This window comes from Rhopilema esculentum, chromosome 4 (genome assembly GCF_057945365.1).
Source record: "Rhopilema esculentum isolate cy_ngs chromosome 4, ASM5794536v1, whole genome shotgun sequence".
Lineage (NCBI taxonomy): Eukaryota > Metazoa > Cnidaria > Scyphozoa > Rhizostomeae > Rhizostomatidae > Rhopilema > Rhopilema esculentum.
The window spans coordinates 2,567,476-2,580,604 of record NC_142818.1 but is presented as its reverse complement, the minus strand read 5'-3'; the positions used below and the strand labels follow the sequence as shown (position 1 = coordinate 2,580,604).

Here is a 13,129-nt window from a genome sequence, read left to right as displayed (position 1 = left end):
ATGGAAAGGTAGTGGTTACCAACTTTGATCAGAGTAGCAAGAATACTGAGCACTAACCTCATTGATGTTGACCCCTCCAGATGTAATATGTGGTGAACCAGATATACCAATGACCCTTTCCTGCTTTTCAGAATGAAACAAATCTTTGCATTGAAGACAGATAACAACCATGTCATTTAATTCCACCGCCAGTAATGGCTTTTGGTGGAAAGAGGATCTTATCAGTTTCTTTTCTAGCAAAGTTACATCAGAGTAGTGTGCTGCACTACCACAAATGAAGCAAACAAAATGATGGGGCTTGTAATTTCTTTTCCATCTGTCATCATCAGGTTTTGATTTCCTTTCATAGTGATGCCACTGAAGCATCAAATTTTGACTACAAACTTCACAAGCCATCAATTTTGGCTCTCTGTCAACTACACTGTCTTTCAATTTTGCTAAACAAGGAAAAAATGGGTGGTTCTCAACTTTGTTGTTATGTGGCACAATGTCAAGCTCCTGTGTCTGCCTTGCAGTAACAAAAGTATGACATATTTCACACTTTACCTTTTTATTAGTAGTCTCAATGCTAGATCTATCACAATTGGCATTGACATCACCCTCAAATCTCTGAAGACTGTATTCTCGCAAATGAAAGGGAATGTCTCTTTTATCAAACCTGTCCCATTGGCAAGTGATATTTCTATAGCAACTCAAACAAACTAATGATTGCCCAAGTTTTTTAGCAAAGTATGATCCTGGAACTTTTTCAATATTTTCAAGAAAACTCAAATCCACATTTGCAAAAGGATTTGAGTAAACTTCTTTCATCTCTCTCCTGATCTCTCTGCGATGACAAATTATGCATACAATCTGTTGCTCATCTGGCAATTGTGCATGTATTAGACTTAACAGGCTGCTCAAGTTCTTGGTTTTACCAACAACAGAATAAAGCTGATCGCAGACAGGTATTCCTGCATCATAATAATCATACCATTGGCTATAAAGAACACTAACACATTTATTGCAACATTTGACATTGTTTGCTTCATTGATTGGTTCTGCACCTGGTGGCTTTCTAAGATTTTTCAAAAATGGAAAAAATGGCTCACCATTAGCAACAAGTTTGCATTTCAGTAGTGTTGCTTCAGAATTATCATTTTTTCCACAAATGAAGCAAACAAATGGCTTGGATGTACTCCTCCCAAAAACATACTTGCGTTCAGAAATTGGAGTTCCTTTTTGTGAATGCATATCCCATTGCAAAAACAATGTTTCAAAACATTCTTCACAAGACAGTATGCGGCCTTGTGAGTCAATTTTGTTGTTTAAATCTTTATGAAAAGATAACAGTGTTGGGAAAAAGGGGGTGTCCTTTTTCAACTGTGGTTTGGTATGAACTGGCTTTATTGAATGCACAGGCGTTGAGTTTCCACAAAGAAGACAAACCTTTTGGTCATCACTGGTGATGCCACTTTCACTTGTCGCTTCGGTTGATTTTTCTTCCACTTTCCCAGCCCCAACACTACTTGAGGAATCCTCAAGAACACATTCAACACTGTCATTTTGATATGAATCTACATGTACTGTAGAATTTGATCCCATCGTTTGCTCATACAAGATCTGTCTTTCATCTTCTGATATGTTACTTTGAGAGTCGAAGAACAAACTATCCGGGCCTAAATGCTGGTCTTGATGGGCAGTCGGGTGTTTCAGCCAATATAATCGTTTCCCTGAAGGTGTACCATTCTCCTCGTATGTATTCCACTGTTGAATAAGAAACGAGTAGCATATGTTACAAACCAAGTACTCGCCATCCTTTCCTTTTTTAGGCTTATCTGACGATGCCTTGTGGTGATCAAGAAACGGAAAGAATGGTTTTCCGTTCGAGTCTTGTTTTGAACTTAAAGGCCATTTAGCTTGTTCTGATCCACAAATATTACATTCGACCATGTTTGTTTTAAAAAGACTTAAAAACACTTAGTATTATCGTCCAGGCATTTATTTTTTCTGTGTACAAGTTTCATCTACACGTTCGGCGATCAACATCATCCCGCGAAAATAAACAAAGTGGCTTCTCTGACCAAGCGGTGGTTGATGTTGCTATCAGTTGATCATCAAGAATCGATAGACGGGGTTGGTTCCTCTTTGGATGGGGGTTAATTCGATGGGAGACTTGATCGAGAATGGGGTTTATGAAAATATATCCAAGTAGATTTGTGAAACATGTCATGATTTAAGGAAAGTCGAACAGGTGAAATTTTTACACGATTTTGGTGCTGTACTTGAATCTTTTGAGACAGCTTAATCTATTGAGACGTGAGTACAGTAAGTTGGTCAATCTTAGTGTTTTAGTGACATAAACTATTGTATAAAAGTTAAGATAACCAAAATGTAGGGCTGCAATAAAGCTAAAACCTTAAGCCTATATTAAATGAGAGATATGCATTTTATAGAAAACATCCTTTTATAAGTCAATTTCGTGGTGACAAACAACCCTTCTGGTAAAATTGTAATCTTTAAGAGGAAATAACATCAGGGAAAAAGGCTTTTCAAAGGGACCTCTTTTTTAGATTTTTTTTTCATTTGAAAGACTTCAGCAGTAAGAAAGGAGCTGCTTGGCACTGCCCAAGTTCTCTTTCCTCTAAACACCGAAGGACCAGGTTGGAAACTCACTTTTTATGCTTGACTCTTTTCTTCGGAAAATGTAGCGTCTGTAATACAGCCACGTAGCTGCAAAGGGTACGGGGGGCTGTGCCCTCCTAAATGAAAACTTGTTCCCTCTGGCTACAGTTTTTCCAAATGATATTTTGAAAATTTGGCATATTTATAATTCCATGACCTTGATTTAGTCCAAATATTTCTGTTTGTTTTATATCTGTTTTCTTGTTTTAAAGCCTGCCCCCCCCCCCCCCCCTCAGGTATGGCTCTTGCTCGAGTTTGCCCCCCCCCACCCCAGCCGACATCTGCAGCTATGTGGTTGCTGCAATATGCCGCACTTTGTAATGCTTTGGTACAAATGTAATTTTATTGATAATTCTGAAAAGTATATTATTTCTTTATAATTTATAACGAAGGCCCTGTGGTTTGGGTCGCAGACTAGAGTCCAAGGGTTTACGGTTTTAATTACTGACATTCATTAAAGTGCGAATAAGAGTCGAGGTGTGCTCACATCGAGAGGAAGCACTAAGACAATGCTCAATAAGGGCAGCTTTCCAGTGTCCTAAGAACTTCCATCGGAATCTAGAGACTAGAAAATACCAATACAAATACAAAATACACGTTGCTTATTATTAAATTTGGATGAAGATCATCCATTTGGTGCTAAAGGTGCCTTTCTACCAACCCATTGAAGCAGCGGCAATGGAGCTATATGTGCATAAAATGAAGAAACACATGATTGGGATACCTATTTGAAAGTGTTAGCTTTTTAAATTGGGCATCGTACTGCACACTTTCCCTTTTTACCCTTAACCTTAAATGTTCCTTGAGTTCTTGATACTTTCGAGGAGACCGAAGACTAAGAGTGTTTGGAAAAATATGTCGATGTCGGGCGAAAACATAGTTACTGGTCAATCTGGATCAATGGCAGCACCAGTCACTTCCAAGTAAGAGGGTAGTGGACGTGACCCATAGATCCAGTGTTTTTTGCCTTATTCCAGTGCTTTATACTATGTGTATTCCCCTTAAGCAAGTCTAAAAAACGTGACCTACCCTTCCCCAGTGGAGTATTTATATCAATTTTTAGAAAAATTATGTAAACCATGCTTTGAAAAAAGTCGGGGGATGATAGGGATAATTACCTTCTCCCATATCACCCCTTGGCGCCACCACTGATCTGTGTTCCGAAACGTCCCAATTTGCTGCCCGGACGAATGGATAAATTTTTTCTACCAGATATTGCTTTAATCAATTAACATATTCTAATTCCTTTTTTAAATTTAATGTTTAAAACATTTATTAAAAATTGAAAGGTTTATCAATTTAACTTCCCGGCCATTACGTTTTATTACTGCTTTAGAAGGTAGTAGATCTAAATTGTTACTGTGTTTTCAGTTAAAATCGCGTGCCTTTAGATAAACAGATAGATAGATTGATCAATCATTACACTAACACTCCAACCTGTCATACCATAAAATTTCAACCTACCAATCAATCATTTCAAACAATGTAGCAAAAGTTGAAGTGGACACAGCCAACATAGAAATACTAGAATTCAGGTTTTTTTGTAAACATGTGTCAACTGGCAGCCTTTCGATATGTAAACAGCGCCAAGAAAAGATATACTGTTTTTTAAGTAAATCAGTCATTTCAATCAATCAATCAGTCAAAAGAAGCCTACTGACTACCTATCTAAACTAATTAAATAATTGGCTGTATAAGTAAAAAACTAACAAGTAAAAATTTAAGTGAGAAACCACGATATAATTATTAACTGCTAGGTTGGAAATTTTCTGAATAATTTCCATAAAAATTTAACATTGCCCTAAAGCTAAGGTTATTTTTAAGACTGTTCCATCAACTAATTTGAAAAGAATATTGATTTTTTTATCATGAGACTCGTATATGGTTTGGCAAATAACTATAAACACTATCATATGGTTTTAGTTGAAGTGAATTAGTTAGAAAGAGTCAAGAATCCATATAAGGAGCTGGTTTGATGAATACTGGACACAAGCAATCTAATCTAAAACATTCGCTTGGATTAACTTTTTTAGTGCATCAATGAAATAATTTATTAGTTTGATGTAAGGAATGTTTTGAACTTTTTCGTATAGTTTAAATAAGATGACAGTCATGTCTTCGAGCATATGTCCTTGTGCAAAACATCTTGAATATATGCAGGGACTGCGGAGCACATTACGGATTAAAGGGGCTAAAAAGTTTTTGGGAGGAAACATGCTTAAAATCAAGAGCAAGGTGACTTTTTGTATGGTTTTAGGTACATTTTGAAAATTATTAGGAATAACAAATGGCTAGCACAAAATGTCTACATGGAAGCGAAAATATTCAACGATCTACCAAAAGACGTAAGAATGTTTGAAAACTGACAAGATTTTAAGAAAAAACTTCATTTATTTTTACAACAAGAATAGTTTGTCAGGTTGATAGGTTTTTTCTAATCTAAATTCGTTACTGTAATTGATACTAAAGCCGAAATGAAGAAAGCACAGTTAAATGACCTCACCGTTGAGCTCTTAAAACTAGCATTGGCTATATAATTGTGTTGCACACATATCAATAACAATGTTCAAATGAAGACACGTGTCTGTTAATATTGAACATATGTTGAGTACCTGAGCCCCATACTCTGTACTTTTAGCCAGGGGTCTGGAACTCAGAGAATTGTTGAGCATCAAAGAAATGTCCCACGTCCACAAAACTTGTGAAACTTCAAACACTAGCTACAGCTGAATGTGAAGAGAATGGCAATTTTGAGGCTTTCTATGAGAGAATGACAGAAACAATGAGCTAGGGAACTTTTATCTTTCGATTTTTATCCTAACGGATTTCTACCTTGTCCACAAATGCGACAAAGAAAGGGGTATCAAAAGCAAAGTCGGCAGTTATCTTACAGATTCATCATCATAAAAAATACGCAAAAGAACTGTATTTGGTTGACATAAACAAACGTCGAGGTTCGTTAAGATTAATGACGAGAGAGATGTAATGAATGGTTCACTGGTACAAAGAAAGGTTATGACGATACGAGGATGCTAACTACTCAGCTCAAGAGTCTTGAGAAAGCACTTGATGAAACTCGTTCATTAATTTTGGCTATTTAGATTTACAAAGGACAGGCAGTGCTTGTAAAAGACTATACTAGGCCTCGCTGTTAATTTCGGTATTATAAAACAATTTGTGCTACGTGAAAACAATCAGTGAAACCAGTGAAAAAAGTAAACAATCGTTTGGTGGTTCAAAACTTGAAAATGGTTTTGAAAAAAGCAAACATTTGAGTAAACTAAAGCTTTTTATCTGACACTCTTTAGAGTTTAAAACGTCAGAACATGGATCGAAAATTTTGAAAAAGAAGTACAAATCTTAAGAGCTTTTACTCTAAAATTGCATGATTTTGATCACTTAAATAAGAACATATCTAACAAAAAAATTAAGTTTTTACTAGCTGGTAAATTTTTAATTTGAATAGGTCAGCAAGAAAGCTTGAGGGTTCTTTCAAGATAAGCACACCATTTTCAATGCTTACTGAACAGAAAAAATTAGAAAAATGTGTATAAAGAGTAAGCAATAAATCTGTCAGTTATTTCCAAGTACCAATGAGTTCTTCTCAATATTATTGATATAAATCTTTTGATTTGCTTCCTTGTATAATTTTACTTAAATTTCTAGTTATATTAAACTATATTGTACAGCATGCAAGCTAGTATATTTACTTTGATATGTCTGCCTTGTATTGGTCACCTGTTTTGCCAGAAAAGAAACCACAATATTAAGGCAAATATTTGGAAATAAAAAGTATTACCTATTCACATTATTGGTCTTTTCAAACATATGTTTAAACTTAAATTAACATCAATCAGAGCAAGGCAAGAGCTCAGCTACATCTTAATTATATTTTGGTTTTGGCAAAGCAACACTTCCTATTTTCTAAACTTCGATCAAGTAAAATGTATTTCCGCTGCTAAACTTTATTTTTTTGTGGGTGACGACTGATTTGCTTCAACCATGTTTTAAAACCTTAAGAAGAACCATTTTCTTAAATTTTTTATTCATATACTGATTTTAAGAAAGATTCTTTTATGAGGGGGCTTTTACTTATCCTTAAAAAAGGGACATAGCCATCGACCCCCTCTTAGGAAGTTATTTTGGCGTGGTATGGCGCAACTCTCAACTTTATGCCAGTTGGCGCTAGGAATTAGGCACTCAAAACACTCACATAAAAGCTATGGGAGGTACAAAACTTGAACTCTCACTTTTGCCGGAGAACCAAGGATTGCTTTTGCAGTAAAGTTACGTTTAGCCTGGGAAGAGATGCTTGATGTTGGCAAAAAGATAATGATTAGCGGCTCGCTAAACGTCGTCACCTGTTGAAATGATCTTCAAGACACTCGCATACCATGAAAATATTAATAAGTATTAAGTCAATTTCTGATGAGGTGGGTCAAAATCTATTACAGTAGAAATCCGCATAAAAGAACTTGTTTTTATAAGAACCTTGAGGCTGAAATTTAATCTTTTAAACCTCATAATTAAGAACCCCCAAGAGGCTGTTATTTAGAAAGGTTCTGATATGTATTTTTGAAAAGGTATTTTTACACCCTATTCACACTGGCAAATTAAACCAGCTTAGAGTAAATCAGGTTATGGTATGTTGCATTCTAATTGGACAATCTAACAACACAAATTCATTTGATTGGCTTGAACTTTAACATGAAAAACAAAGCTGGTTTAAGTGTGTCTGTTAGAATTCTTGCGTTGGAGAACATTGTTAATGTGTGCAAGGCCTGTACGTATATAGGAGCCTTGTTGGAATTTAGAATAGTTAAATAAGAACCTATTCAGGCTGCCAGAAAAAAACCTAGGTTCTTTTATCAGGTTTCTACTGTAAATGGCGTTGTACGTTATCCGCTTCCAAAAACAGCATTTGATACGTAAAGCATCAAGTAATAAGGAAGGACTTGCTATAACTTTACAAAGTGTAGCGTTTCAGGGCTCGCAGGAGAAGGCTCAGAGAATAATCGTTAGTTTGTGTTTTCTCTTTATTCACCAAATCCAGAACTGACTACTTTCTTAAAAACACAAGGAAGTCTCCTGCAGCTCACAATCGTTGCGTAATCGGAAGTATATATGAAGGCCTATGAACATTACAAAAGACCTAATATTGCTAAAAGAGTTATACTGGAAATAGGTTGCAGCTTTTTTTAGATGATGAGCTTTGTGATTGGACAAATATGAATATTAATAAGATAACAAATATGATAACAAATATAAATACAAATTTAAATAAGCCCCGCTCTCTATTGAGTCCCCCTTTTTAGCCTTTGGTGTCAAATATATAAATCATGCGCATTTGGTGGGTCTCTTGATGGGTGTGACGATGATAAGATCGTGTGCATTAAATACGGCCCATGTAAAGACTGATTTGTGTGACTTAGTAGTCAGTCAAAATTTGTTTGAAGATGTCCAAGGGTTATCAATTTATCCTGGTGATGTTGATGAAGAAGAGGAACTTATAATTCATTGATTAAACTTTTGAAGCTGCTAGCAAAGTTTTTGATAACATTTTTATAACATTTTCATAACATAAAATGTCGAAGGGTATTTTTAAAACTTTTTTTGCTTCAAAATTTTAATAAGCCCTCTCTCTCTAATAAGCCTTCCTCTCTTTTAAGCACCCCTTCTAGGACTTACAAAATAAATAAGCCGTCGGGGGCTTAATAGAACTTTTACGGCAGTCTAAAAGCAGAGAGTTAAGAAAAGGTTTAAGTTTAAGAAAGAAGAAAACAAAAGGAGGTGTTGTTCAATGAAAACAAGATATTTACTAGGTGCCATCTCCAGTTAAAAATGTCGGCGAAATAGACCAAGTGAATGAATTTGGGTATCTAAGTAACACCCTAACTAGTGATGGAAGAAGTTATAAAGAAATAAAGCGCAGAATTGCAATGGAGAATGCAAAATTTATGGAAATAAGAGGGCCTTAACAAAAAGAGCTATATCAATCGAAAATAGGATAGGCTATTTTTAATGTTATACTTGGTCAATTATATTTATGAAAGTAAAACATGGACAATCAGTACAGACATGAAAAAGAAATTGGAATCAATGGAAATGTAGTGCTGTTGAAGAATGACGAAGATGTCCTGGACAAACAAAGTAAAGAATGACGAGGACTTGGAAATGTCAGGGTAACTGATTAAAAGAATAACTTAAAAGCAACTAAGATTTTTCGGCTACAATATCAGAGTAATGGTCTCGTGAAGTTAGTACTTGAAGGAAAGATTGATAATTCAAGATCGATAGGACGTTGCTTTCTTATAATGCTATCAAATACAAAAGCAATAAAAATATTCTATTTACAAAGTGATATATTTGCTGATAATTTCAATTTTTCAATTTAAATTTTCAAGAAATTGATAACTCCATACAATGCTTGCAGTCGACCTTCCACTTAGGCATGCAACTGTCTATATTCAGCAACTTTTGGTAAAAACGCCCTACCCCTCGAAAATCCTTTAAAATTCCCTGAACCTTTCTGTTTCCAAAAGCGTAATTAGTAAAAGAAATGCTTGACAGGAATGAAGAACAGCTACAGTTTAATATAAAGAAACAAACAAAGCACAAAAGGAATTTTGTCATTCTTTTGTAAAAGATTATTTGCTAAACATTAGGTTGTAAAGAGATATATAGTCTCATTGTACATTCAGTCGTTTTTTATTGAATAAATGAATCTGGTTATCTTATCAAAATGGTTGAAGTATCATTATACATTGATAGTATTTTAGCGAACGCCTTATTTTGTTAAGATTCATTTACTTTACAGCGTCAAGACTGTACAATGTTTTTGTCTTTGCTATCGTATTTTATCTTCTATTGACATAATCTTGTCTATGTTATTTTCCAGTTTCTATTTCTAGCTGGTGATCAAAATGTTTGAATTTACTATATTTGTCTGTGCGTTTTTCCAGTTCCTAAATCTTAACTGATGAGCTCATGCTTGACTTCTCAAAGTTCACTATACGTAGTAAAGACCATTTTGCGACTCTATGGGACAAATCTAAAAAGTCAGGAAAACATCACGGCGGAACAGGAAATTCAAAGTGGGAGGGGAGGGTTCTCGAGTTGATAGCAAAATCTAACTAAAAAAGCAGCTCTTGAAAAACGCACCAAAATACTTCATGATATGTTATGCCTATGATTTTATCTGGTACTCCTTATGCTAACGATACATTGGAAGGGCCGGCGAGAGGTTGTCTGAGGCCCTGGGTATATTCGAAAGAAGAGGCTTCCCTGCGAGCAAGAAATTTTTGCGACAACGCCCTTAAGATTAGCTTAAAATACATTCCAGAATATTTCTTGCAGTTATTTTCTTGCAATTGTTCAAAATATTTTGCTGTTTTTAGGACATGCTTTTGTTATGTTTGATTAATTCCACTCTTAAAATTGAATTCATTACTTTATGAGGCTCCATAGACCTCTGTTTATTCCTTCGAAGTCAAGCAATAAAAGGATTTATTGCACTTTTCATTTCCTCTATTTCTTTTCCTTTATTCTTATCTTTTATTCTTTTCTAATTTTCTTAAAAGAATTTTTTTTGCAAAAAAGTTTGGGGCTGAACCCACCTATGGCGCCGCGAACGAGAGGATGAAAAGATTGAAAAGGGACCAAAAGATGATCTGCAGAAATGAAGTATAACGCAAGCAGTAAAATGTTCAACGCAGAGATGTCTCAAAAAGCACAAAATATGAAATTTTTTAAAAAGAACTAGTAAAACACTGATTTGTTTTTTAACGTTTGTGTGATACTTCCTAAAAATTTACGACCACACCACTACAAAGACCCAAAGTGTTTTTGATTCTTAAAAAAGAAACAAAAGGCATCGCTAAATATAGTGCTAAAGGGGGGTTTCCAGGTCCCATTCGCCGGCAAACAGGGTGAGCCATCCTTCATTTGCCGAAAAGTTTGAAGGTTTAACGACTAAGCAAGCCTACACTGGTCTGTTATATTTACTTTGATGAAGTATGTGGGGGGGGCGATGTATCAGTATATATTAAATTTATATTTAAATTATATTTTACAACATTGGGTTCTCGTCGTCGTTTTGCATTGTTTCCGACTTTTACTTTGTATCAGTGCAATATTAAAAATGGCAAGAATAGCAGGATTCACAGAATTCGATGGGCAGCCTATCCTAGTTTCTACCTTCCTATATTTTCCGAGCACCCCTAGATGGCAGAAATACTTGCTTTGACGAATTAAACACTGAATATGAAAAGGTGTTTTATCAAGTGACTGTCTCTATCTAAAAGGAGCCATTTTGTTTATTTTAACTCATTTGTTATGGTATAGAAAGTACAACCTTTATGGTATCCAAGCTCTGGCAAGAGCTTACAAATGACATTAAAACATCTTCTAGCCTCGCAATATTTAAGAAAAAGATGAAAACTTGGAAAGATACAAAATGCAACTGCAGACTATGCAAACCTTACGTTGCGCAGATTGGATTTTTGAAATAGTCTTCGAATAATTGTATATTTTTATCTAATGAGTTATCCTTTTAATTTTGTACATTTTCTATATTATTTTATCCATTCATTGTAATTGATTTAAGATGTGTAAATGTAGTATAAATAGTAGGCTTTAATAAACTGCTATATTAGCTAAAAAAATTTGCTTCGCCTACTGTAAATAATTTTATAATAATAAATAATAATAATTAGTTGGCTCAGCCCTATTTTTAGCAGAAAAATACTATTAGCGAGAAGTAAGAATTCCTATATGGGAGAGCTTTGTGGTGTGAAACTTTCCAAAGGTCAATGTAACATTATTTGGTTCACAGAAATAGTTTTATGGAGTAGGTTCTTGATCGAATTTGTACTAATAATTGTTTTATGATTCTGCAAATCAGTCTGCTAGTGTAGAAATTGGGAAATAAGGTTGGAAATCATGTACGTATCCCAAGTTTAACCAGATTTTAAATATCAGAGCTTGCAGTCGCAAATCTTCTCATTTGTACTTGTACCTAGCAAAAGTCTTGCTTGTCAAAGTATAGCTAAGATTCTAAAAACTGAGCCAGTTCTCTCGAGTAACTTTATTATTTAGGTGACCAACTCTATCAAAGTTAACTTGCTTAGCGAACACTTAAAACTCCAATTTATTACTACAGCATTATCAAAAAACTAATTTGATTTGTGGCAAAATTTACATGTACCGATTTTTAATGATTAAAGAGCATGGTTCTTAGAAACATTCCTCTGGACACCATCATTTTAGTCCTTAACAAACTTACATGATGCGTGTATTAAAAAATCTGCTGCGATGGACACATTTTTATATCATTTTATCCTTTTCCCTGTGATTGCTCCTTAGTCAAAGGACAAGTTCACTGTGGGCCATGCTAAAGTATGCGAAAATAGAAATTCAGTGTTTCCAAAAAGTCACTCTAAGTGTAAGATTACAATAGTGAAAATATAACATGAAAAAAACCAAAAATTTACCGAAAAGCATTGCAAAAATTGAAGCTTCGTTTTCATAGAATTTACATCAAAAAATTAAACCAATTAGACTACAAGGAGGTAATGATAGTAAAATATTAAAAAGAATAATTTAAATGAGCCTTTGCTCTAGCACGAACTGTATTTTTTCATGGTTCGTTTATCATTTTATGGTTTTTATGAAACTCTTTAGATTTAACGTCGTTTCAACCTCTTTGGAAAACTCAGTCCAAAATTCTTCTGCTTCCCTGTTTTATGATAATTCGAGTCATAATTCTTATCTCAAAGAGATCTTGTTGTAGAGGCGTTCCACCATGCACTCAAGTACAAGAATGAGTGGGAGTGGATCTGTGTAGAGGATATGTAGGCAAGAGTTTTATCAAAGCACTCACATTTTTCTTTAGACCCCCCGAGGGAGGCACTCCCATACTTCACCTGAAGAGATTTGCCACGAAACAGGGTAAAAGTTTCCCATTTAAATTACGGAACAGGGTATTTTAAATTGCATCAAAACTCAGGAACAGGGCATTGAAATTACAGAAATTGTTTGGGACAGGGTATATAAAAGCAGAAGACAGAAATTCTGTCAATTATCTGCGCCCACAAACAACAAACGTTAGTCACATCGCAGATCCTCTTTCAACTCAGGTATGTTTTGGCATAATTCTACCATATTCTTTTCAACTTTTAATAGGACAGGGTATGCTTTTGGCATATTCTAACATGGCAGAGTCACTGTGCAAAAAGTTTTCCACACAGCCCCGTCACATTCCTAGTCAAGTGCTCCCGGATACCAGGGCTATAGAGGAACCATTCTCGCTTAAAGCTTGGATACTTCAAAACAGAATTCGTTATCCATGAAGTGATCTTCTTCACTGTCCACTCTAAGGCTTGATGAATCATCGAGCCTTGCCAATAGTCTTATAGACTTCTTTCTTATAGAAAATGTGTAACATAATGGAAGCTTGCAGACAAGC

At 35.0% G+C, this 13,129-nt stretch overlaps 1 protein-coding gene across 2 annotated transcripts in view; it reads right to left on the bottom strand.

The window, feature by feature from the left end:
• The window catches only part of LOC135690552 (uncharacterized), a 44,722-nt gene extending 42,663 nt beyond the window's left edge, over nucleotides 1-2,059 (bottom strand). The window contains exon 1 of one of the 2 annotated variants that reach the window (XM_065208138.2): nucleotides 58-2,059. In XM_065208138.2, coding sequence (XP_065064210.2) covers nucleotides 58-1,932 — 1,875 coding nt within the window. In that variant the 5' untranslated portion in view covers nucleotides 1,933-2,059. The remainder of the gene's footprint in view (nucleotides 1-57) is intronic. The other variant, XM_065208137.2, reaches the window with a different exon arrangement.
• Nucleotides 2,060-13,129: the final 11,070 nt, after the last annotated feature.